This window comes from Lithobates pipiens, unplaced genomic scaffold (genome assembly GCF_037356315.1).
Source record: "Lithobates pipiens isolate NorthernLeopardFrog02 unplaced genomic scaffold, aLitPip1_a1.2 Scaffold_19, whole genome shotgun sequence".
In the NCBI taxonomy this organism is placed as follows: Eukaryota; Metazoa; Chordata; class Amphibia; order Anura; family Ranidae; genus Lithobates; species Lithobates pipiens.
This window is the reverse complement of record NW_027507764.1, coordinates 147,836,451-147,864,341: the sequence shown is the minus strand read 5'-3', so window position 1 is coordinate 147,864,341 and position 27,891 is coordinate 147,836,451. Positions and strand designations below refer to the sequence as shown.

General features: G+C 40.6%; 1 protein-coding gene across 5 annotated transcripts in view; it reads left to right on the top strand.

Annotated features, from left to right (window-relative positions):
• The window catches only part of TBC1D5 (TBC1 domain family member 5), an 802,157-nt gene that overhangs the window by 583,089 nt on the left and 191,177 nt on the right, over positions 1–27,891 (top strand). For all 5 annotated transcript variants that reach the window (XM_077491382.1, XM_077491385.1, XM_077491384.1 and 2 more), the window contains one exon: positions 6,451–6,557. In XM_077491382.1, coding sequence (XP_077347508.1) covers positions 6,451–6,557 — 107 coding nt within the window. The remainder of the gene's footprint in view (positions 1–6,450; positions 6,558–27,891) is intronic.

Genomic DNA, 27,891 nt, shown 5'->3' with positions numbered 1-27,891 from the left:
TTGGTCAGCTGAGTGTGTGCACGTAAAGGTGTGTGTGTGGGGGGGGGCAGCTGATTGTGCACAGATAGAGATGTGTGTGGGGGGCAGCTGAGTGTGCACAGATAGAAATAGGTGTGGGGGGGCCGGTGTGTACAGAAGTGTATGTGGGGGGTGGGTGTGTACAGATGTGTGTGTGGGGGGCAGCTGAGTGTGTACAGGTGTGTGTGTGTACAGGTGTGTGTGGGGGGACTGAGTGTGTACAGATATAAGTGTGTGTGTGTGGGGGGGGGCAGCTGAGTATGTACAGGGGTGTGTGTGGGGAGGAGAGCTAAAAGTGTACAGGTGTGTGTGTAGGGGGGGCAGCTGAGTATCTACGGGTGTGTTGGGGGGCTGAGTGCATAGACATGTGTTGTGGGGATGAGTGCGTAGACGTGTGAGGGGGGCTGGGTGCGTAGAGGTGTGAGGAGGGCTGAGTGCGACGAGGTGTGAGGGGGACTGAGTCCGTAGAGGTGTGAGGGGCGCTGGGTGCGTAGAGGTGTGAGGGGCGCTGGGTGCATAGAGGTGTGAGGGGGGCTGGGTGCGTAGAGCTGTGAGGGGGACTGAGTGCGTAGAGGTGTGAGGGGCGCTGGGTGCGTAGAGGTGTGAGGGGCACTGGGTGCGTAGAGGTGTGAGGGCCGCTGGGTGCGTAGAGGTGTGAGGGCCGCTGGGTGCGTAGAGGTGTGAGGGCCGCTGGGTGCGTAGAGGTGTGAGGGGGGCTGGGTGCGTAGAGGTGTGAGCGAGACTGAGTGCTTAGAGGTGTAACAAAGGGGCTGAGTGTGTACAGGTGTGAGGGGGGCTGAGTACGTACAGGCATGATCAGTGAAGGAAGGGTGCCAGATATAGGATCCGCCCTGGGTGCCAAATGCTCTAGGTACGCCCCTGCTTACATCTAAATACCCATGTTGTTCCAACATATTTAAGTATTCAAAGTTCAGTGGTTTTGCCTATTCTATAATATTTACATTACGCTCAGGACTCATTTTTTTCTCAATTCATTATTTCCAGTTAAATTTTAGTTTTAGGTAGAACCTGGTGACCTGAGTCTTAGATAAACATACAGCAAGGGGCCCCAGTAGTTTAAATACACTGTGCTGTTAAATTTAAATAATGCATTGCATATTTCATACTGTATGCCATTTCTGTCATCCATGAAGTCTGGCCAGTACAGTATACTCCCTAATTCTTACTTCCTGTTTTATATCTAGTACATGGGCTACAACAGAATGGCTGCTGAGTCTGCTTCTTTGAGGACAACTAAAGTGATTTTCTCTTTAGTTGTCCTCAGGGAAGGAGACTCGGCAGCCATTTTGTTGTGGGCCATATGCTGGAAAAAGGCCAGGTGTAAGCGACGTAAACATCCTTTGTAATAGGAATTTGGCATGACAAGTCCTCTTTACAGTGCGATCCGGGTTCAGTAAGTCCCCAGATCTCACCTCTAGGATGGAAAGCCTGAAATAAAAAAATAAAAAAGATCTCAGCTTTCCAGCTGAGGCGGCGGCATTTTTTCAAATGCAGAGGCTGGGCATGACATCATAACATTGCGCCCGGCTTCCGAACGGCCATAGAAACTCCAGGGACCATCTGGCTTGCCGTAGATCTCTATCATCAGCATCCGGCACCAGCGGATCCCTTTTCCGTCTCACTGATCGCACAAAAGAGCCAGGAGAAGCACCGGAGGGCGGCAGGAAGAGTGATAAGAGTGATCAAGCGACTGAATAGCCGCTATGATAATTCTTATGGTGCAGAGAATCGCCAACTCTCAAAGAAGATATCTGAATGTTGCCTGAAGGTATCACCATTTAAACTTGACAACGTCATATAACGTTGTGTGGGCAGCAAGTGGTTAAGAATTAAAGGGGATTTTAAAACATCTACTTAAAAAAAAAAAATCATATTTTCTGCTAGATACACTGACATTATAGAACCCACTTTTTATTCCTTGGTAAAAGTGGCCCAAGCTAAGATCTCTTTCTGCTATAAAGACAGGTAAAAGATAGAATACTTTTGGCGGATTATGTTTTTTGGAAGCAAGTAATAAGTAACTTTGTTTTTCTTCAGCTTTAAAAGATAAAGGATTAAGAGAAAGTACACTTGTTTCAGTATGCTAGCAGATAGTATTGTTTCAGGCAGTCAATATGGTATACTAAACAAGCATCATTAATAGGCTTTGCTTTGACAGCCACAGCAGATGGATTGCTTGCACTTCGATTGGAGAAAAAAATGCAGTTTTCATAGGCCTGCCTTGAATGATGGGTTTAGTAATTGCCCTTGTAAAATGTATGATTTTGGAAAAGAAAATAAGAATGGGGAAAAGTAGTGCTTAAGACAAAAGTAACAAATTGAATACAGGGATTTTTTTTATTGTCAGACAAAAAATAAATTACTGTGGAAAGGTAGGTTAGACTTTTTTTTTTTTTACCATGTTTAATGTGACATTAAATAGGAGTTTATTGAAACAATGCATGACAGGTTGAGATATTCCTTTAAATGTTGTTAAACCAAGTGCCACTGGTCTACAGTGAACTGTGAAAGAATTTTCGAGCATGTATATGTAAGCTGGCCATAGGCGGTTAGAATCTTGGGCAGTTATAGGTATAGCCGCTAGCAATAATCACTGTGTGTTCTCCCAGTCGGGACAGCTCCCCCCGCGTGTGCGCGCTAGGAGAACACAAGTTCACGAAAGGGATTCCTCCATCAGTGCTGACTGTGTGTCAAACAGTCTATGGCCATCTTAATACGTTCAATAGTATCCATTGCTTTCAGACTCCACCCTCTAACTTCCTTCTCCTCAAAATTATCCTCAAAGCATTAGCCTCTCTTTGTCTTTCATTGTAGTCAGGTCACACCTTAAAGCGGAGTACCCCCCAGCAAAAATGTTTAAGTCAGTAGCTACATAATGTATCTGCTGACTTTTAATATTCGGACACTTACCTGTCCTGCAATCCAGCGATGTTGACACCCCAGCCCCCCCACCCCATGTTTTCATCGGCTCACAGGTGCTTCACCACCATTTCCTATAAAGGAAATCATCCCTACTCTGCATGCGAGAAGCGTGTTGCATTTTCTGGATGGCCCGGCAGCATGGGAAAGAGGAGGGGGGCCGAACTTCCGAGTGATCGCACCATGACGAGATCTCTCAGAAGTGGGGACGGGTACTTGTCAAAAACAGCCCCCATGTAAGGTCCGGTTCACACTGCCACATTCTCGGCACAGCTTGCATACGACTTTTTTAACAGACGTCAATGCAAGTCATGCTGAAGTCGGTCCAAAATGAGTGCAGGGGCCTATTTCTAAGCTGTAGCTACTCAAGTCGCTCCTATTAGAACGGTTCCATTGCACTTAAGGGGGCACGACTTTTCATGCAACTTGTGCTCTCAAAGTCAGAGTACATGTCGCACCAGTGTAAACCGGGCCTAAGTGAGAATATTCAGATTTTCTGGAATTGGTCTTTTAAGCTATATTTGATAATTAGTATGGCTTACATACAGCAGCATCACCTCAATCCGATTTCTTTCAGTTTGAGAAAAAGGCTTATTTCAGGTAGCCTTAACAGTGACATATATTTTCATGAAACAGTAATAGTCCCGCTTTGACCAGTGAATTAAAATTGGCCAGTAATTCACTGTGGCTGTCCATGTTTACATGCAATGCTTTCCTGATGCTGGTCAATTTCTCCCAGACTCGCATTAAAGGGGTTGTAAAGGTTTGTTTTTTATTTTCTAAATAGGTTCCTTTAAGCTAGTGCATTGTTGGTTCACTTACCTTTTTTCCTTTGCTTTCCCTTCTAAATGTTTTTTTTCTTTGTTTTCTTTATCTGAATTTCTCAGTTCCTGTTCCTCCTCAGTAAGCTGTTCAGTAAGCTGTTCTGGCTGACTAAACACCGCTCGGATGATGGTGTGAAGTTTACTGAGGAGAAACAGGAAGTGAGAAATTCAGACAAAGAAAAAAACATTTAGAAGGGAAATCGAAGGAAAAGGTAAGTGAACCAACAATGCACTAGCTTAAAGGAACCTATTTAGAAAATAAAAAACAAAGCTTTAGAACCCTTTTAAGAACACAGATGATACAGGAATGTACAATTGAACAGCAGCAGGATATTTTTAAGGAAGAATTGGTTGCAATGTATTAGAGAAAAAGGGTACAAGCAGCTGTTTTGCTACATGAATTAAAAAGGTTCAGATGACACAACAATGTCAAAGTTGAGCTGCAGCGGGACAGTTTTAAAAAGCAAGCCTAGTCCTAAATTTACTAGAGACAAGGATACAGGCTGTGGCTTTGCCACAAGAATTAGGATAATCAGAGATAACAGGTCAAAAAATGCACTAAAGACAAATGGACAGGTAGGTAATTTACTACAAGATTTAGATACAGATAATCCAATATTGTAAAATTGTTCCCACTACAAGAATTAGGATACTGCAGAGGATATAGCAGTGTAAAATTCCCCAGCAATGGGACAATTTTCGTTCAGGATATTAAACCTTACTTTTATATGGATAACTATTTATCTATGTGAATGTGAGTGGTTATAACATGATGTGGTTTAAGTGTATACTGTTCTTGTGCTTTTTTTTTTTTTTTTTTAAACTTAAGCAATGCAGTGCTGTATTGCAAACAAAGAACAGTTTGGAGAACAGAGAGCATAAAATAAAAACCAATATACCCACAAAATAAATGAGAACCACAAAATACCAAACAATGAATCAAAAGCCCATTTTGAAGGGAAGCCTTGCAGCAAAAAAAGTAAAGTTTGCTATGGACAGCAGCTAAAACTGACCCCCAGTAATAAGAACCAAAAAAAAGGCAGACAAGGGGTTAATGGTCCTAAGAGCTAACAATCGGAATTAAAACCGCTTTTAGTTCACTGACCCTATGCCTGTTTTATGTTTTCCCCTTATATAGTGGGGGGACTAGGTTAACCAAAATCCTCCTTTATGGTTCTAGAAAGCCTGCTGGCCATAGTTCAAAGGCCATGCAGTGCATTAAGGAGGAACAATTGTCTAGGGTGTATCAGCACACAGATTTCTGTGACAACAGATATCAAAACCACAGTATCCCCTCTAACCCTTGGTAGCAATAAACCCGTATGCCTGCTGAGGCGTCATTTATATCTGTAATGGGAACACTGGGGAGTAAACCTACGAGTATAGAGATCTGGGAGCTGCCATTTCTGATTGTCATTGCATCCTTCAGGGTTTTTATTGTAAGCTCTCACAAGCAGGGCCCTCCTAACCTTCTATGAATTGTATTTTAACTGTACTGTCTCCCTATGTATTGTAACGCAATGGATGAACTGTTCCTGCTATATACATTTTTATAATAATAAAAACCCTGGATTAATTGCCTAGTACAGTGATGGCGAACCTTGGCACTCCAGATGTTTTGAAACTACATTTCCTATGATGCTCAACTATACTGCAGAGTGCATGAGCATCATGGTAAATGTAGTTCCAAAACATCTGGGGTGCCAAGGTTCGCCATCACTGGCCTAGTACATGTAGAGAAAATGGGGATTTAAGAAGGATTTCTACAACGTTGTAGAAGAATCTGATTTACTTGAAAATGAAGGAAGAGGACAAACAGAGTTTTATACTTAAAGGGGTTGTAAAGGCAGAATGTTTTTATCTGAATGCATTCTATGCATTAGGATAAAAAGCCTTCTGTGTGCAGCAGCCTCCCCAGCACCCCCCTAATACTTACCTGAGCTCCCTCTCTGTTCACTGATGTCCACGAGTCCCTCAGCCGTTCGGAACTCTCCCTGCTGATTGGCTGAGACACAGCAGCCACACCATTTGCTCCCGCTGGTATCAATCAAAGTCAGTTAGCCAATCAGGAGAGAGAGGGGGCGCGGCCGAACCACAGCACCGTGTCTGAATGGATAACAGGGAGATGATTCAGCTTGAGTGCCCCCATAGCAAGCTGCTTGCTGTGGTGGCACTCGACAGGAGAGAGGGGCCAGGAGCACAGAAGAGGGACCTGGGAAGAGGAGGATCTGGGCTGCTCTGTGCAAATCCACTGCAACAGAGCTGGTAAGTATAACATGTTTGTTATTTTGAGACTTTACAATCACTTTAAGCTAGGCATGTTGATCTATTATAAACAATATAAGAAGCCAAAGTCTTAGATGGCTGGGCTATGTGATGAGATGGGAGAAGGAATTCTGAAGCTTTATTAAGGATTATTTACTAGGACATAAAAGGGAGAGAGGAAGACTAATTAAGAGATGGTGTGGAATAGAGCCTAGGAGATTGTATTCTGAGGGTGGAGAATGAAAGCAATTCATAGGATGGATTAGGCCACAACTGTACAGGAGATTTTAAGGGATCTGGTACACAGAGAGAGTTTGGTTATTACATTACACTTTTATGTCTGTGAAAATGCATTGCTCCTTCTCTAAATGGTTGCATGTATATCTCATTTCTTTACTCCTAGTAATCTCCAGCAACTATCAGACATGTCTGGGCCTTCTGATGCATTACCCACCCATTGGTGACGTACATTCCCTTATCCTCAAGGCTCTGTTTCTGAGAGACCCAAAGGTATGTTATCTCTACAAGCCTGTTTTCTTCAGTGCTTAAAGAACATAAACAATTATACTATCAAAGTGTGCAAATGTGTTTTAGACAGAGAGCTTACTTGGCAGCTAGCAATAGACATTAGCATAAAGTTTTGGGACCTCATGGAGAGATTACGTCTGGAGGCTGTCATCTACTATCTGTAGTGACAGCGGTACATATCATTAATCACAGAGGGTGCATTTAGGGGGGGGGGGGGGACTTAAAGGATGTTTTAGATTTATATTAATTGTGCACTGTACAGCAACAAGTACACCAGAAGTTTTTAAGGCAAACAGTAAATCGAGGGTAAATGACTGTTCACATAGTAATGAATGTAAAGCTTATCTTTGACACAACATACCCATGTACTGGGGAACAACAGCATTACATTTTAGTCCCATGCATAAACAGCAAGATGTCCATGCACTAGCTCTTCTTATTCATTCCTTCATATAAAATAATAATCACATCTACATCTCCAACCCATGTTCTTGTCTTTTTTAGGCATAGATACAAAAGTTATTTAACCACATCAATACTGGGCACTTTCGCCCCCTTCCTTCCCACACCAATTTTCAGCTTTCAGCGCTCTCGCACTTTCACTTACAATTGCGCGGTCATGCAATGCTGTACCCAAATGAAATTTTTAGCATTTTGTTCACCCAAATAGAGCTTTCTTTTGGTGGTATTTATTCACATTTTTTTGCGATATAAGGTGAAAAAAGAGCAGAATTTTGGGGAAAAAAAACAATATTTTCTTCTTTCTATTTTAAAAGAAATTCAATAAAATAAAATTTGTCATAAATTTCAGCCCAAATGTATTCTGCTACATGTTTTTGGTAAAAAATTTAATTAAGTGTATAATAATTGGTTTGTGTGATCACGGACAGATGAACGCAAATGATCATTTACAGATGTGCGCAGGTGATTACGGACATATGTGTGCAGATAATCATTGGGACGTGGGATTTTACTGGGGCATATGTGGGGGACAGGTGTTTTTATTATTTGGGGACATTGTTTTGGGACATGTGTGTTTTACATTGTGTGGTGACACTAGGTTGGTGATCATGTGAGTAAAAAGCTGTAAAAAACAGCTCATACTCACTGATCACCAGCCGGCTGCAGCGATCCGCTCTCCTCTCCTCACCGATAACGTGTCTCTCTTTGACACAATGTAATGTGTCAAAGAGACACATTACATATTATAACCATGGAGTGTAATTATTATTTTGTTATATGCAACTGTTTTTTTTTGTTTGTTTAATTTTTATAAGGAGATCTGGAGTGCTGTCATATTAAGATAATTGTCTAGGCCAGTGATTCTCAACTAGGGTTCCTCCAAAGGTTGCTAGGGGTTCCTTCAGCATTGGGCAATTTCTGCCTCTCAGATAAGTTCCCACCAACACCATTGAACTTTTTAGCTATTTGTAAGGGGGTAATTCTTCCCAATGACCACAAGTATAAGGACCATTCTTCTCACTGACCATCACACTATTGTATCATGAGTTGTAGATCTCTAATTTTTAGCAGAGGATCCCCGAGACCGGAGAACTATTTCAAGGGTTCCTCTGTGTTGAAAAGGTTGAGAAAGGCTGGTCTAGGCTCTCCTTGTGTATAGTTTCAAGCCTAATGATGCATTTAAGTAATGTGCCCTTATGAACCAAAAGTTAGCATTCAAGTTTAGAGTTTTGTGATATTCTTTTTCCTCTTATGTAAGCTTTGTGTATTTCCCATGGTGTGTAATGAGATACTCATTATTATTTTCTTTAAAAAAGGATTGTACATTTAATTTCTAGAAATATAGGATGGTTAAGGAGGATTTTGTCTGATCTCCAATTATAGGATTTTTTAATATTATAATTGGCTATCCTTATGTCCACACTTATTGGTGTGTGGTCCAACAGTGTGATATTATGAATAGTGGTAGAAAGGTCCTGATGCAGATGAAAGTGGTTAACAAACATCTAGTCTAGAAAATGTGTAGTGTATCATAGAAATGTATGTGACGTATTTCACTGTGGTGTGTAAGATTCTGCACACATCTGGGATCTGCATTTTGTGTAGGGCATGTTTACTCCTATTTAGTTTACAGAGGACCGTTGAAGTGCAGAGATATCTAAAAGGCTGTTTAGACACATGTGCTCCTCCGCCAGTATAATAGGGCCATACTGAATGCTTTCCAGTTAAGCAAGTGTAGAGGTTAGGAAGGCAATTTGGTTTTTAATAGCACAATACATATTTGCTATGGACTCTTTTGTTTCACCTACTTTACATTTGAAGAACTAGAATCTTCCTGTGGCCTCTCGTAGGTCACCTTCTGGTATGAATAGATTAAACTTGTCACCCCACATGATCTGCACCTGATGGGGTTAGCAAATTGCCAGCCAGGCAGTTTGGGAGAAAAGAACCTAGGTGGAACACTTGTCATTCATTGAGAACTACAAGTATGTTTATTGTGGTGGCAGATGAGACTTTATTTATTCAGTTTGGTTTTTAGTGTATTCATTCACAGATCTTTGTCAATGAATGATGCAGCTGTGCAGACAAAGCCAATTTTAAAAGTTACAGCTGCAGGGGAGAGGTATCCCTACCTGCTGTCATGGGTGTGGTGGGAGATGCTCAGGGGGTGAGGGTTGGGATGCTTAGCAACATGTCAGCAGCACCTTTAATATGGGTGTAATATGTAACATATTTATAAAGTTAGAGATAGCCTTTAAGCTTTGAAAGTAAAAGCTAGAAGCTGAATTGTTGGCTTGCACAGCTGCTCCAAATTCCATCTGCTCAAGTCTTAGTAAATTCCTCACATTGTATTTTGATGACTGTAATTGGTTAATTTAAAGTGGAGGGCCACCCTGAAAAACAAAAGTACATTAAAAATGAGCAAAAAATCTGGGAAAAAAAATGAAAAATTTTTTTTTTAAACTTACCAGAAATGCCTGTTGCTAGGCATATCATTCTAATCTGCCTCTTTCTCCTCCGTGGCGAAGTTGTGTCTTCTCTCTTCCATGCAGTGTCTTCTGGGTAATGTGTCGCGCTGTGTTCTGGGAACTGTGTGTCCCAAAACACAGCGCGCCCCATTCACAAAGCGCTGCGCGACTCGCGCATGCGCAGTAGGAAACGGGCAGTGAAGCCGCAAGGCTCCACTGCCTGTTTCCCTTAGATAGAATGGGGGCGTCGGGACCCGAGAGCCGAGGGACGGGTCAGCCTCGAGCGGCCGACATCGCGGGCTCCCTGGACAGGTAAGTCTGCTTATTAAAAGTCAGCAGCTACAGTGTTTGCAGCTGCTGACTTTTAAAAAATGTTTTTTAAAGCTGGCTCTCCTCTTTAAGTAGCTACAGTATTTGTCACACTAATTTCTTTTTTATTTCACATTCCATTGACATTTTTCTACATTGTTACCTGCTGGCCAAATGGTCTACTGAAAGTAACAGTGATAAGGGTTGGGATACACTATAACACTGCCAGGGGTTCTTACAAGGGTTTACAAGAAAAACAGAAATGGAATGTGTGCACACCTAGTGCATTACCAGAGATAATTTAATAATAAGAAACTTTTGTATAAAAGTGGGTACTCACAAAATGCAATTGGCAAGAGGCCATAAACACAGTGCATGGACATGCACAGAACACACTGTACCTCTAATGCGTTTCGGGGGCGCACCCCCTTCCTCAGAGCCTAATTATCTCTGGTAATGCACTGGGTGTGCACGTCTTCCATTTCTGTTTTTCTTGTAGTTTCTTTCGAATTACCCCATCTGAGGAAGGTAGCATCCACCTAGTTCTGGGATACCATATATACCTTTCACACCACCATTTTATCTGACATCTGTTACTCCTCACCTTTGAAGACTTATTAGCACTGGAAGGGACTGTGTTTTTTGTTCTTAAATAGGTTACCTTTTATTTATATGGTGTAAATGTGTTTTGTAGCAACAGTGACATGTATGAATAAAGACAGGTACAAGAATAAAAAGGCACAGTACAATAACTACTACTGCAACTAGTCAAACACCTCTGGCAGTGTTATAGTTTGTCAAAACACTTGTCACTGTTTGGCCAAGCAGCTTGGTCTGATCTAAATGTTGAGAAAAATAAAGACGTGTGAATTGGAAATTAACTGATATACTGAATACAATAAATTTGTTTATTAGCAGCATACAATTATTGAAATATTTTAATTGCAATAATAATGGTCCTTTAGGTTTATACAAGGATGACTGGAGTTATCCATAGATCTGCAAATGTTTTCTACCCTCCATAGTTTAGTATTGTGATCTTTATATGACCTTCTTGGTGTTTACTAGCTTACTTCGTTACGAGAGAAAAACTTAAAACCCAATTAGAAACAAAAAAGTCATAGAGGATGTGAACATATTGTTTTCTCTAAATAGCCAGATGTTCCTTTGAGTCCTGGAGGCAGTAAGGCCTAAGAAATAAAAGGTTTGAAACTATTGTTTTAAGTTAACGGTGAATTTCGAAAATCTGCCTCTTCCCTTTAGCAAATAAAATTCTAATACAGCACCATAAGCATAGTAATATTTTGTTGCTGCACATCTATATCCGGCTTTCATTGATTTTAAAAGTGTTAACCTTATCACAATGAGTAATACCTACTGCATTGCTAAATTTGTGTAACAAGCATTAACATTTTAAATTAGCAACTAAGAACAAAACAAGTGCTTTCCTTTAATTTTATGACCATTTATGTCTATAAAGATAGCCAGAAGTGAGTTTAGCAGTAAATGTTTCTGTCATAAATTGTGTTCACTGAGTGTTTAAATGTAACTCCTTGAGTTCCATGGGTATAGAATTAGATTTTTTTTTTTCTTTAGTTTAAGACTATTCGTCTTATTCATTTAGTTCTTATTTCCAAAGTGCGTTATAGGAGATCAAGGCATGGCTAAGAAAAATAAAAACGCGCCATTAGTAAATGATTATCTACCTCAGTAGAATTATAATCATGTGTAGTATGGGGTCCTGTCTTTGAATGTTTGTATTTGTTACATACACCTGTATAGAAAACAAAATACAGTGGTGTGAAAAAGTGTTTGCCCCCTTCCTCATTTCCTGTTCCTTTGCATGTTTGTCACACTTAAGTGTTTCGGGAAAAACAAACCAATTTAAACAATAGTCAAGGACAACACAAGTAAACACAAAATGCAATTTGTAAATGAAGGTGTTTATTATTAAAGGTGAAAAAAAATCCAAACCATCATGGCCCTGTGTGAAAAAGTGATTGCCCCCCTTGTTAAAACATACTATAACTGTGGTTGTCCACACCTGAGTTCAATTTCTCTAGCCACACCCAGGCCTGATTATTGCCACACCTGTTCACAATCAAGGCATCACTTAAATAGGAGCTGCTTGACACAGTAAGGTCCACCAGAAGATCCTTAAAAGCTACACATCATGCAGAGACCCAAAGAAATTCAGGAACAATTGAGAAAGAAAGTAATTGAGATCTATCAGTCTGGAAAGGATTATAAAGCCATTTCCAAAGCTTTGGGAATCCAGCGAACCACAGTGAGAGCCATTATCTACAAATGGCGAAGACATGGAACAGTGGTGAACCTTCCCAGGAGTGGCCGGCCGCCCCAAATTACCCCAAGAGCACAGCGACGACTCATCCAAGAGGTCACAAAAGACCCCACAACAACATCCAAGGAACTTCAGGCCTCACTTGCCTCAGTTAAGGTCAGCGTTCATGCCTCCACCATCAGGAAAAGACTGGGCAAAAATGGCCTGCATGGCAGAGTTCCAAGGAGAAAACCACTGCTGAGCAAAAAGAACATCAAAGCTCGTCTCAATTTCTCCACAACACATCTTGATGATCCCCAAGACTTTTGGGACAACATTCTGTTGACCGATGAGACAAAAGTGGAACTCTTTGGAAGGTGTGTGTCCAAGTATATCTGGTGTAGAAGGAACACTGCATTTCATAAAAAGAACATTATACCAACAGTAAAATATGGTGGTGGTAGTGTGATGGTCTGGGGCTGTTTTGCTGCTTCAGGACCTGGAAGACTTGCCATGATAAAAGGAACTATGAATTCTGCTGTCTACCAAGAGATCCTGAAGGAGAATGTCCGACCATCTGTTCGTGTACTCAAGCTGAAACGAACTTGGGTTCTGCAGCAGGACAATGATCCTAAACACACCAGCAAGTCCACCACCGAATGGCTGAAGAAAAACAAAATGAAGACTTTGGAGTGGCCTAGCCAAAGTCCTGACCTGAATCATATTGAGATGTTGTGGTATGACCTTAAAAAGGCCGTTCATGCTCGAAAACCCTCTAATGTAACTGAATTAGGACAATTCTGCAAAGATGAGTGGGCCAAAATTCCTCCAGGACGCTGTAAAAGCCTCATTGCACGTAATCGCAAACGCTTGGTTACAGTTGTTGCTGCTAAGGGTGGCCCAACCAGTTATTAGGTTTAGGGGGCAATCACTTTTTCACACAGGGCCATGATGGTTTGGATTTTTTTTCACCTTTAATAATAAACACCTTCATTTACAAATTGCATTTTGTGTTTACTTGTGTTGTCCTTGACTATTGTTTAAATTGGTTTGATGCTCCGAAACACTTAAGTGTGACAAACATGCAAAGGAACAGGAAATGAGGAAGGGGGCAAACACTTTTTCACACCACTGTATAATGATATAATACGGCGCACTCTGAATATGACTAGTAAACAAACTCGTATAGTGCTTCTGTATAATTTATACAAAGAAGAAAGATTTTTTTATATAAAGAAATGTATTTAATAAAAACAATATAGTTTATTAATACAATTAAAATAGCATATATGGTGCAATATTAACAATATTGTTTAGGGGGTCCTGGATATATAAAGTTGAGGGACTTTCATCAATTCATCCCGACATGTTTCGCATTAGCTTCCTCAGGGGATGTACAAGCTAATAATAACAATGATATCAAAAAAAGAGAAATTAATAACAATAAATGGTATTCATTAATATCACACAATCCATTGCAAAGTACATAATATATCATTAAGAAAATATTGCACCACTATTTTAATTGTATTAATAAACTACCTGTATATTGTTTTTATTAAATACATTTCTTTATATAAAAAAAATCTTTCTTCTTTGTATAAATTATACAGAAGCACCGTAAAAATCCCATCCCTATATTCCTTTCATTTCTAATTTTGTATTTGGGATGAGATGCCTACTATAATTTGGGTGTTTTTTTGATAGCCAGAACCAAAACTTATAAACTCATATAGTGTTGAATGGGAATGAACATAGATTATAAATAGTATAAATAGTATTAATGACCACAATGGGCTGTTACAGTCAGTAATGTCCTTGAAGTATAAGGAAAAATAATTAAAATAGTTAAAATAATTTAAAAGAATTTAAAAGAAACTGTCCATAGGGGGCTGCCAGTTCCGAGTAGAAATGTAAAAAGGTCTCTGAAAAAGACAAATGGAAGAGGAACGGCACCTTCTAAGTCCAGTAAAACTGTAAATTTTTATAAAATTTAAAAAAATATCAATACACTCACAAAAGTGGTTCATAGATGGGCATTGTAATTATTTCAACATCCGCTAGTCGCTGTCAGAGAGGAGAGGCCATCAGCTGTAAATCTGGCAGAGGGATAGATGATGTGGGTGGTCCCAGATCCGGAAAAACACCACTGGAAATGATGTTTCCGGTGGTTGTGGAGCGCAAACACTAGGCACCAGCACTGGTGGGGATTGGCGTCACTTCTGGGTTAGGGAGGAGGGGCTTGCGTTCGGGACATGTGTGTCCCTTCTTCAGGCTTTATGGCGGCCATCTTAGATAAGATCCTTTAATACCCCTAGGTCACGTAATTGTTACCATAGCAGCATGAGAAACAGGAAGTAACAAGAAGGGCTTAAAATATAAATCACAACAATGCTAATGGTAATGATGAGTATAGAGTGATGGGGGAAAAAGTATACATACATGAGAATCTAAGATATGGATTGTTGGCATGGTAAAACAGAGGGGAATAGCGAGTGAGATAAAAATAATCATAATAATAATAAAAAATAGAAATAAAAATAAATGTAAAAATGAGAAAACCAAGAAAAGAGAATTACGGATGTGATGGACTATAGATATTATGTTTAATGCAAATGGTGACTAGGACATGTCTAGTTTAATTTTAATTTGATTGTGAGGAAATTATACATTGGATTATGGGGAAATTTGAGAGGTTTTTGAATATTAATATAATTATAAGGGATAAATTATATAAATAATAAGTAATAGTATTTCAAAACAGTTGTATTATAAAATAAAATAAAATATTATAAAGAGCAGGGAAAAAAAGGGCGGTAAAAAATGGGGGGTGGTAAAAAAAAAAGATAAACTATAAATAACTAAGCGCATGGAATATGAATTATATTAGTATTCTGAATGTGTATAATTTATCATTTATAACAGAGTATTTATTTCAATGGTTTCATTCAACCCTCCAAGGGATAAAGTGTCCAAAAAATAAATCCAATAATTCTCCCTCTCACAGAGTTTTTTGTAGCGTTCAGCTGGAGGGAGGGTTTTGGGTATGGATTCCAGCACCCACACTTGTAGACCTGTGGTGGATTGTTCATGAACTTCGAGGCAATGTCGGGGCACACTGTGTTTGTCCCTGCCTAATTCAATCAAATTTCGGTGTTCCCCAAACCGCTTGCGCAAAGTCCGGATAGTACGGCCGACATATAGAAGGCCACACTAGCCAGGCTCCTCCGCTAGTAAAAGAGCTAGCAGAAGATAGCGGAGGAGTCTGTCGAGAAGACCCCCAAGGCGGAAGACCACCAGAGCTGTCTAATAAATTATTTTAAAAACTTGTGTTGTGTTTTTTTATTGACACTTTTTCCCTCAGGTGAATGGGTAGGGGTACGATGTACCCCATACTCATTCACATAGGGTGGGGGGCCGGGATCTGGGGCCCCCTTATTAAAGGGGGCTCCCGGATTCGGATAAGCCCCCCCGCCCACAGACCTCATCAACATGGGGACAAGGTGCTTTTGATTGGGGGGGCGCATGGCACCCCTTCCCCAAAGCATTGCCCCATGTTGAAGGTACGGCTTATGAGGGGGGAGCTCGCTCATCCCCACCCCCTTTCCTGACTGGCCAGGCTGCGTGCTCAGATAAGGGTCTGCAATGGACTTTGGGGGGACCCCCACGCCGTTTTTTCAGCGTAGGGCTTCCCCTTTAACTCCAGGTGACGGGGCTAGCGAGGTGTCAATCTCGCCTATGGAGGCGGCGACATTGATTTCCTTCGCTAGTCCCGTCTACCTGCAGCCACGTTCAAAGTGAACTGACTTTTCTTTGTGTGTGGGCAAGTCCGTTCATTTCAAAAGTTCGGCGGACTCCCGCCATAGTCCAATGGATTGTGTGCCGGAAAAGTCCGGTCGTGTGTGGGCAGGTCTGCTCATTCGGAAAGTCAGGCGGACCTCCGCTGCAAAGTCCGGCAGTTTGTCCGATCGTGTGTACGGGGCATAACAGAACAGAGAAAACATGTTACAAATGGCATAGAAAATTTAATTAGAACAGTCGACATCTTTTGTAACATATATTTTACAAATTAATATGTAAATAAAATTGGCAGTATTTTGATAAATATGACTGCCAGATATAATTACCTTTTTATTTCTTCAGTTTAGATAAATAATTAAATAAGTGTACTTTTTTTTTTTTTTTTTTTTTAATCTACTGGTTATTTCATAAGGTGCAAAATATGTTTCCCTATTTTTTACTTAAAGCGGGAGTTCCACCGTTTTTTGTTTTTAAAAGTCAGCAGCTACAAATACTGCAGCTGCTGACTTTTAAAATATAGACACTTACCCGCCCAGCGCGCCCGCAATGTCGGCACCCGAAGCCGATCTCTCAATCGGCTCTCGGGTGTTGCCACCGCCATCTTCGGTATGGGAATCAGGAAGTGAAGCCTTGCGACTTCACTTCCCGGCTCCCTACTGCGCATGCGCGAGTCGCGCTGCGCAATAAGGATGGTTCCTGCTGTCTCTGGGATACGTGTGTTTCCCAGCATACATTGGGGGCCCCGCAGGAAGTGGTGTAAATACCCGCAGAATCTGCGGCTGTCTATGCCCGGAAGTGGGTGCAAATACCTGTATTATACAGGTATCTGCACCCCCCCTCCCCCCTGAAAGGTGCCAATTGTGGCACCGGAGGGGGGGAGGGTTCCAATGAGCGGAAGTTCCACTTTAAGGTGGAGCTCCACTTTAATAGTAGTATTTAAGTGGGCCTTGCAATGAAATAATCCATTTGTGTGTAAAAAAAATTAAAATCGAGGCTTGACTTTGTAAATTATAAGAAATATGTGAAGAAAATATGTATTAAATGTTTTTCCTGTGTGAACATGGCTTTCCTTACTTCAGCTTGTAAGCAAAATAGAGCAAATGCTGGTAATATAGCAGCACTTCACACAGGTATTAGACTAGTAATATAGAAGCACTCCTAGGATATAAAACCTATTATAACAGTTTTTATTATGAGTTTTTCAAACAGCAAATACAAAGCAAATTTGTCATGCAAAATCCCAGCTGGTTTTTTGTTTACAGCATTTTCTAGTGGCATTGTACAATGGCAAACTAGTTAGACAGATCTGGCTAACTATAGTTTCAAAACTCCTATAGTTTCAAAAGCTTGAAACTACAGTTTACCCAAGGAATAACAACCACATTACCAATTGTTTGTATGTATTTTATATCAAAATGGGGTCTTATTTCAACTGATTTTCATGTAGGACCTCCATTAAAAATCTAAAACCCTCAAAAATTGCATCTGTGAAGGTTGTTATAGTCACAGCAGGTTATTCAATGTCTACTAAAATCAGCAATACATGGATCCAGTGCAGTCTGACTGCTTATAGGGAAACTGTAGTGATTAAGGTTGTGTTTAAGTTTGCACATTTTTAAACAGAATTTTTCAGCAGTCCAGGTAAATGTAGTCTGGGAAAACACTAAATAGAGCTTAGAGTTCTAGAGGCAAGTCATAACTATTAATTATTCATATACAATATTGTATATATTTCTTTCTTGCATAAAGGTTTTTAAAGAATATACAAAACAACGCAGAAAAAAAGGTAGAGAAAAACAAATGTGTATGCGAAATTAGAAGCAAGAAATACTAGAGGACAATATATAATATTGTACATTAAATTGGCATGATAATTCAGAGCATTTGACCGAGGAAGTATTTAGGTGGAGGAGGTTGGTTAAATATTGTATCCTAAGAAGACATGAACTAGACTCAGTAGGGATGTGTTGAGGCACTGGAGGTTCAAAGTTTTAGTGTTACAGGGGGAACTTTAGTGGTTTTTAATCGAACCTCTATCAGGGAGTCGTGATGAGTGGGTATGTTTTTCAGTGTTCGTTTTGAATGGAAATTGAGAGTGTGGAGTTGTAATCTGTTGAATTCTGACAGTAATCTGATTTGTTGTTGGGGTGTATTGGGAATACAAAGTGAGCACAAAATACTCCCTTCAATGGTGTACATCAGATAGTGTGAATAATACATAAAGGATTTTAATACCTGGAATAAAATGAGAAAAAACCAGAGCCAGATCCTGATGAAAAAAGAGAGGGTGAAGAAGAACCCAACATGTCAGGGGTGTAGTAACCACCTCCCTTGGATTGGACTAGAACTAGATATGTTGTTTTAAAAGATTGTTCACAATAAAAATGATGGATTTTATGAATAATGTCTACTGCTAACATTTTGAGTATCCTAAAAGCCCCAGTATTTGTGATGCAATTTGCACCTCAGACAATTTATGAGGTGTTAGGTGTCCCACTGGGAGGCTGTTTCTGTCCACCAAGGAGTAGTTGAAAGGGGGGGGGGGGGGGGGTGTGAGGTAGAGAAAAATAGAAACAGATGGTTGAGAGAAGAAGGGGAAGGAGAAATGTGGTAGAGATAGGTAAATAAAAAGGGGGTCGACGGGGTGTAGATTGAACAAGGGTGGGGATGTGTGTAGTGGAGGGCGGGGGGTGCTGTGAGCAGATGGAAGAGGGGGGCTTCAGTGAGGCTGTTAGGTGGGATTTGGATAAGGCATTCTATTTGTACTCTTAGGGAAGTAAAAGGCATGCTGGATGTCATATGTGATGGAAATACAGTATCTCACAAAAGTGAGTACACCCCTCACATTTTTGAAAATATTTTGTTATATCTTTTCATGTGACAACACTGAAGAAATTACACTTTGCTACAATGTAAAGTAGTGAGTGTACAGCTTGTATAACAGTGGTAAATTTGCTGTCCCCTCAAAATAACTGACTGTTTTGTAGTTGCAGCTGTAAAGTTCTGCTAGGTTAAAGGGGAATTCTGTTTCTGAATAGGACGTTTTTTTTTCGGCACTGTATCACCACAGCTAGGGTTAGGGTTATATTCAGCATGAAAGATTAGAAAGTTGCTTTTAAGGTTGAAGGTTGGAGAGTTCTTGAAACTTAGCAAGGAACAACAGAATGCTGTCACCAAAGGCCACACGTTTATAATCTCTCTCTCTTAGCTATGGTAAAGCCCTTTATGTTACGATCTACAGTTAGAGTGCTTTCACACTGGGGCGGTGGGATGGGAAAAAAAGTCCTGCAAGCAGCATCTTTGGGGCAGTGTGGGAGCGCTTGAATACATCGCTCCTAAACCGCTCCTAAACTGCCCCTGCCCATTCAAATGAACGCCTGAAAAACGCTTCAGAAACACTGCATCACGGGCGCTTTTAACCCTTTCTTCGGCTGCTAGCACGATGGTAAAGCGCCGCTATAATTAGCGGCGCTTTACCGCCAACAGACTCCCACCCCAGTGCGAAAGTACCCTAAAAGAGCAGTTCCAGACTCCCCCCAAAAAAATTTAAGTCAGCAGCTAAAAATACTGTAGCTGCTGACTTTAAATATAAGGACACCTACCTGCCCCTGGTTCCAGAAATGTCCACACCCGAGCCGATTTTGGGTGCAGGCGCCAGCATCTATACTAAGGGAAATTGGCACAGCTGACTTCCAACTGCACATGAGCAAGCTGGGCTGTGCTTTGTGATTGGTCCCGCAGTCTTATGGGACCTATGAAGTGTCCCAGAAGGCTGTGGGGGAAGGGGGGGCGAGGTTACTCCGTTCAGACCTCTACAGTGATTTGACCAGAACTGGGGGAGTGATACCTGTCAAACCCCCCCCCCCCCCCGAAGAAAATAAAAAATAATGTGCCAAATGTAAAGGAAGGTGGGGAGGAGGAAGCGTGGAATTTCCCCTTTTGGAATAGAAAAAATGGCTCGAGCGCGATCATAAATATTAGGGGAAATAATCGGCAACCCTCATAGGCCACTTTTTTTTAGTAAGAGTGCCTGAGAAGTGGCCAATCACCGTATCAGTGTCCAAAGGTAGGAAGAACCTCCTTTCTAATATTTAGCAACCCAATGTATATGTAATGTTTCAAAGCTTTCAGTGAGTTGTCTTGGGCTTTCCTCACTGAGACAAAAAACACTTGGGCTGGTGTTAAGGAGAGGAGTACAGTTGATATCCACATTATGTACGTTGGTTCACCTTTTGACCACTAGGGGGTGCGCACACCCATGGCACCACGCCAGAGCCGATGTGAGTGCCTGGCGGGCACAATAACCGCCAGGCACCCGTGATTGCTTGTGACAGAGCGAGAACTGGCATCTGTGTGTGTAAACACACAGATTCCGGTTCTCTCGCAGGAGAGGAGACAGATTGTGTGTTCATACTAAGTATGAACACCAGTCTCTCTCCTCCCCTAGTCAGTCCCATTGCCCCCACAGTTATAACACACACTGGGGAACACAGTTAACCCCTTGATCGTCCCCTAGTGTTAACACCTTCTCTGCCAATAACATTTATACAGTAATCAATGCATTTTTATAACACTGATCGCTGTATAATTATCAGTGGTCCCAAAAATGTGTAAAAATTGTCCAATTTGTCCACTGCAATATTGCAGACCTGATAAAAAGCAGATCAGCAGATCACCGCCATTACTAGTAAAAAAAAAAAAGAAATAAATAAAAATGCCATAAATCTATTCCCTATTTTGTAGACGTTATAACTTTTGCGCAAACCAATCAATATATGCTTATTGCAATTAATTTTTTTACCAAAAATATGTAGAAGAATACATATCAGCCTAAACTGAGGATAAAATGTTTTTGTTTTTTTACATTTGGGATATTTATTATAGAAAAAAGTTAAAGATATTGGGGGTTATTTACTAAAGGAAAATCCACTTTGCACTGCAAGTACACTTGGAAGTAAAGTCGCTGTAGATCCGAGGGGGACATGCAAGGAAAATAAAAAACAGCATTTAGCTTGCACATGATTGGATTATAAAATCAGCATAGCTTCCACTCATTTCAGATCCACCCCTTAGATTTAGTGCGACTGCACTTCCAAGTGGATCCAAAGTCGATTTGCCTTTCGTAAATAACCCCCATTGTGTTTTTTTTCAAAAACTGTTGGTCTTCTTTTGTTTATAGCGCAAAAAATAAAAACCACAGAGGTGATCAAATACCACCAAAAGAAAGCTGTATTTGTGGGAAAAAAAGGACTTCAATTTTGTTTGGGTACAGCGTTGCATGACCGCGCAATTGTCAGGTAAAGCGACGTAGTGCCGTATCACAAAAAATTGCCTGGTCATTGAGCAGCCAAATCTTCCGGGGCTGAAGTGGTTAAGGAGGTGATGGGAGTTCTGTGGCTCAGATAAGAGTGTAGACTTTGGTTAGAAGAATGCAGAGGACATCTTTGGGGTATTTTCAATGGGAAGTGCTGCTCTGTAGGGTTTAAGAAACAAGGCGTCAGGACTAATGGATATTTAACAAAGCATTTGTTCCTAAGGAATGCATCAAGCCCCCTTAGTTAACAGGCATTCATCAGGGCTAACAGGTATTTTATACCAGCCAACTGGCTTGTCTTTAAGGTTACGTTTTTTTTTAGTTTAATTTTAGAAATGCATTAATGGTATGAAAAATAAAATATGCATTTATAAAATGTAAAAATTTCAGCTGGTAAAGCATTGCAGTCATGGTTGATACACCACAGGGTGCAATTCTGAGGCTTCTGCACACTCTACTACTAAGCTGAGACATATAGAGTTTCAGGTAGAGGAAATCAGGAAGGATGGCTGGACTGTAAATTATGTGATGTCACCACGCTACTATGTCCAGCTGACCTTCTGAAACCTGACACGCATGGCTGAAAGTGTTCCAGGAGAACACGCTTGGGAACAGTCACAGCCACTTCAAGAAGCCTTCTCTCACTGCACGTACAGAGCCTGTGATCGCACCCAGGAAGGAGAAGGGAATATGTGCACGTTTTGTAACACTCGTCTGCCGAGGTGGCAGATGGGAAGTGTAATTTTTGCATGATACCTAAGGCAGATATGAATGACATGGCATGATGGGGACGCACGGCCACGCTAATTTTAAAAACAAAAAGATTTGAAACATTAGGTAAACCCTAGGATTCTGGTTGAAGTGCAAATGTAAGTTGATTTCTAAGGCCATGTATGTGCCCGTGCTGCATGTTACAACCTAAACATGAGTGTAACATGGGGAGAAAGGGGACCTTTTGTGCCTCAAGAGTACGTCTAACAAGTAAACAAAACTGATTAATAAACATTCATCTGTAGTTGACTGCAGTATGGCTCGTTATTCCTGCGTAAATTTCTGGGGTTTGTGAACACAAACTTTAGTAGCCATTCAGCCATCACTATCTGTGATGGCTGAATGGCTTGCAGTAGAGATCTGTTTTGAGAGGTCTGGGTGTTTCAGGGCTTATCGGAGTCCCAATGTGCAGACATATGGAATTCTCTGTACCAGTCTGGGAAGAGGGTAAACAACCAGTGTAATTGATCACAGAAAGGGGAGTTGTCCTCAATGGTGAGTAGTGCTGTGCAACCTTGATGTCTGGCTATAAAGCCAAATGCTAAGTGCCAGCGGTATGTAATATTCCTTTCTAGCAAGGCTTTCACCCACATCTGTCAGTGGATCCATATGTCTATTTCTGTGCTCTTTCAAATTCAGTAGGGGTACTTTAGATCTGTCCAGGATATTGTTAAATGTGGATAGGAGGGTTTCATAGATCTGGACTGTTTCCACCCTCTTTGGCACTCCTCTGATTTACAGATTCTGGTGGCATCCACTTGTATCCAGGTTCTCTTCATGGCACTGTATTTCTATGAGATGCATATTGTGAGATACCCCTTTTATTTGTAAAATGGTGAATTAAAATAATACTTTAGATGCTTAAGGCCACTGTTTGTGGATTAGGCATCCTTGGCATCTGACTGAACAATGCAATTATGTTTGTGTTATCTGTTGGTCCTACTACCAAAGCGCTGAAGCTTGAGAATGCAATACCTTATATGAGTGCAGGGAGTTCAGGCCTTGGGAATAGTCCGATAGTTCTGAGGGCTGGAAATGGAACAGCTTCATGAGATTTCACCCCAGTTATTAGTGGGGGTGGTTGATAGAGGGGATAGAACCTCTGTTTACCATAATGCTTTTCTAGACAGCCCAAAAGTCCTAATTACCCTCTGTAGTGCTGGAGCTTGTCAGCTATTCAGCCATCCCTGTTGAGTGCCAAACTTCTCCCCCTCCACACATTGTTTTAGATATTTTGCTTTAAAATTAAAACATATTTTTGAAACATTATTTTTTTAGTCCTGATCTTAATACATAAATGAAGAAAATATATACACAACACTGAATGCTCTCTTTAATGATTTATTCAAGCAGCTTCAGTGTCTAGAAAATACATTTCAGATTCAATAATATCTATCTGGCTTCTATAAATGCACTTTGCTTGCTGCAGTGTTATTTATTGATTTAGAATGCACTGGTCTTAGCAATGTCATTGTGTTTAACAAGAGCCAGGACTTTGTATGGGTGTGCTATAGGACCAGCGATTATAAATTGATTCCGCTGTTCTTCACTGTTTCTTTTTCTGCTCCATATTGAGTGTCCTTATTTGACATGGCTGAACCTACAGTTATACCTCCTCTCGCCACACTTGCTACCAGGCTACTTTCCAGTGTACTGGGCTGTGTAGTTGTGGTAATCCTCTATTGTGATGGGATTATTGCAAACCAAACAACTGACTGCAGAGCTAAGTTGTGAGATAAAGGAATTCAAAGTAGATGAGAAGAAGGAATAAAAGGGTGAATAATGGTAGGTGCTGCATGCCAATTTTACCAAAGTCCTTTATCGACTATAATAAAATGTTGCCCCCTATTAAACAAAAAAAAAGGAAAACCTATTTATACAGTTGAGATATATATATATATATATATATATATATATATATATATATATATATATATATAAAATATATAAATATATATCGTATACAGGTGTATCTCATAAAATCTGCATATCATCAAAAAGTTTATTTCAGTAATTCCATTCAAAAAGTGTAACTCATATATTTTATATACATATTTTATATACATGCGTTACACACAGAGTGAAAACCCAAAATTCTATATCTCAGAAAATCTGAATATTACATAGGACCAATAAAAAAAAAGTTTTTTTAATACAGAAATTTTGGCTTACTGAAAAGTATGTCATTGTACAGTATAGTATACACTCAATGCTTGGTCAGGGCTCCAATTGCATACATTACTGCATCAATGCAGTGCAACATGGAGGCGATCAGCCTGTGGGACTGCTATGGTGTTATGGAAGCCAAGTTACTTTGATAGTGGCCTTCAGCTCGTCTGCATTGTTGGGTCTGGTGTCTTTCATCTTTCTCTTGACAATACCCCAAAGATTCTCTAAAGGGTTTAAGTCAGGTGAGTTTGCTGGCCAAATAAGTACAATGATCATGATCATTAAACCAGGTATTGGTACTTTTGGCAGTGTGGGCAGGTGCCAAGTTCTGCTGGAAAATGGAATCGGCATCTCCATAAAGCTGGTCAGCAGAGGGAAGCCTGAAGTGCTCTATATAATTTCCTGGTAGAAGGCTGCGTTGACTTTGGACTTGATAAAACACAGTGGCCCAACACCAGCAGATGACATGGCTCAGCAGTGCCACAGGCTGATCGCATCCATGCCACGCTACATTAATGCAGTAATTCATGCAAAAGGAACACTGACCAAGTATTGAGTGCATATTATACTGTACATGGACATGCTTTTCAGTAAGCCAACATTTCTGTATTAAAAATCTTTTTTTTTTTTTATTGGTATTATGTAATCTCATTTTCTGAGATACAGAATTTTGGGTTTTCACTATCTGTAAGCCATAATCATCAAGATTATAAGAAATAAATGCTTGAAATATATCACTCTGGTGTCCGTTTATGAAGCAGTGAAATGTATTCACTTATTCATTCTCCAGCATTCACAGAGGAGATCTTTCTCCTCTATGTGCCTGTGGAGTAGATCTCTTCACCTTCGGAGGAGGGAAGTGATCTGCAAATGCTTCCAACACTGGAGAACGGCCCCTAATACTGGAATCTCGTGAGACTTTACGAGATTACGGTACTAGAAACTCACAGAACGAGGTATAAGGAAGTTAAAAAATCTTCCTCTTTCCTCCTCAGATCCCCCCAGATTCTGTCTTCACTCCCTTAATTACCATCTCTGAGTTGGTGAATCGGGGAGGGCAGAAAGCTGCAGGGCTTGTCTGCAGGAGCCCACATTATACCTGTAACCTACTGATCACCAATGCAATGGTTTTCAGGCTCCTGCAGGAAAAAATTATAAATGCACTTTTTTTTCTGCAAAATTATGTGCATATACAGTGGTGTGAAAAAATGTTTGCCCCCTTCCTCATTTCCTGTTCCTTTGCATGTTTGTCACACTTAAGTGTTTCGGAACATCAAACCAATTTAAACAATAGTCAAGGACAACACAAGTAAACACAAAATGCAATTTGTAAATGAAGGTGTTTATTATTAAAGGTGAAAAAAAATCCAAACCATCATGGCCCTGTGTGAAAAAGTGATTGCCCCCCCTTGTTAAAACATACTATAACTGTGGTTGTCCACACCTGAGTTCAATTTCTATAGCCACACCCAGGCCTGATTATTGCCACACCTGTTCACAATCAAGGCATCACTTAAATAGGAGCTGCTTGACACAGTAAGGTCCACCAGAAGATCCTTAAAAGCTACACATCATGCCAAGACCCAAAGAAATTCAGGAACAATTGAGAAAGAAAGTAATTGAGATCTATCAGTCTGGAAAGGGTTATAAAGCCATTTCCAAAGCTTTGGGAATCCAGCGAACCACAGTGAGAGCCATTATCCACAAATGGCGAAGACATGGAACAGTGGTGAACCTTCCCAGGAGTGGCCGGCCGCCCAAAATTACCCCAAGAGCGCAGCGACGACTCATCCAAGAGGTCACAAAAGACCCCACAACAACGTCCAAGGAACTGCAGGCCTCACTTGCCTCAGTTAAGGTCAGCGTTCATGCCTCCACCATCAGGAAAAGACTGGGCAAAAATGGCCTGCATGGCAGAGTTCCAAGGAGAAAACCACTGCTGAGCAAAAAGAACATCAAAGCTCGTCTCAATTTCTCCACAACACATCTTGATGATCCCCAAGACTTTTGGGACAACATTCTGTGGACCGATGAGACAAAAGTGGAACTCTTTGGAAGGTATGTGTCCAAGTATATCTGGCGTAGAAGGAACACTGCATTTCATAAAAAGAACATTATACCAACAGTAAAATATGGTGGTGGTAGTGTGATGGTCTGGGGCTGTTTTGCTGCTTCAGGACCCGGAAGACTTGCCGTGATAAAAGGAACTATGAATTCTGCTGTCTACCAAGAGATCCTGAAGGAGAATGTCCGACCATCTGTTCGTGTACTCAAGCTGAAACGAACTTGGGTTCTGCAGCAGGACAATGATCCTAAACACACCAGCAAGTCCACCACCGAATGGCTGAAGAAAAACAAAATGAAGACTTTGGAGTGGCCTAGCCAAAGTCCTGACCTGAATCCTATTGAGATGTTGTGGTATGACCTTAAAAAGTCAGTTCATGCTCGAAAACCCTCTAATGTAACTGAATTAGGACAATTCTGCAAAGATGAGTGGGCCAAAATTCCTCCAGGACGCTGTAAAAGCCTCATTGCACGTTATCGCAAACGCTTGGTTGCAGTTGTTGCTGCTAAGGGTGGCCCAACCAGTTATTAGGTTTAGGGGGCAATCACTTTTTCACACAGGGCCATGATGGTTTGGATTTTTTTTCACCTTTAATAATAAACACCTTAATTTACAAATTGCATTTTGTGTTTACTTGTGTTGTCCTTGACTATTGTTTAAATTGGTTTGATGTTCTGAAACACTTAAGTGTGACAAACATGCAAAGGAACAGGAAATGAGGAAGGGGGCAAGCACTTTTTCACACCACTGTATTATTTTTCCTTGTAAGTGAACTGATCTTTTAAAGTGTATGTAAACCCTAACAATAAACATCTCTCATTTACTATAACCCTTTTAGTCTGCTAAATACACCATTGTGTTTTGTTTAATAAGTGCAAAAAATACTTGCTGATTTTGCCAGGATATTGTGAGCTGATAACTTCATGTGCTTCTCTGCCTGTCAACAAAGAGGGGCTGTGAAAATGAAGAGGAGAGATTTGTGTTCTTTGTAATCCATTAAAATGAAGTAGGCAGGGCTGACACCATGCGTAGGAATACAGAGCTGAATTATCATATATAAGAGGAAGGTAGGAGCACACTGTATTTTTGGCACATCAAGTTATTATTCTGTACTTGCAATGTGTTCAGAGGGCTAAAACATGGGAAACTGAGTATGTATTCCAGAGATGTACAAAACATGTTTATTTTGCCCTCATATACACTTTAGCCATTCCTCCTCAATGACAAAAAAATCAATATGAGATGCCTCTGAAGTTCTTTCCTAATTCTGTAAATACAATTGGAAAGCATTCCTGGCATCTTTTCTTAGAGGTGGCAGGAAAAGTAATTTTACTTACTAACGGCTGCTGAACTTTGCTGCTGCATCCTAAGAAAATTACATCACCCTGAAGCAGTGCAAATGCCTGTCTCAAATGGAAACATGTACTAATACATTTAGTTTGGATTGGGCAACGCCTTTGGAAACCATTTTCATCCCAAACACTTGCTGTTGATGCCCCTGTGAACAGACTCTCAGTGATGAGCTTTTTGAACATATACAGTATATTGATGTGATTTTTCTGTACCAATTTCATATCCCATTTTAAATGGAAAATCCTCTCTGATGGAGAGCCTCTCTAACTACTTCCTGATGCATGAAGGACTTTTGTGAACATATACTATTCAAATCAGATATG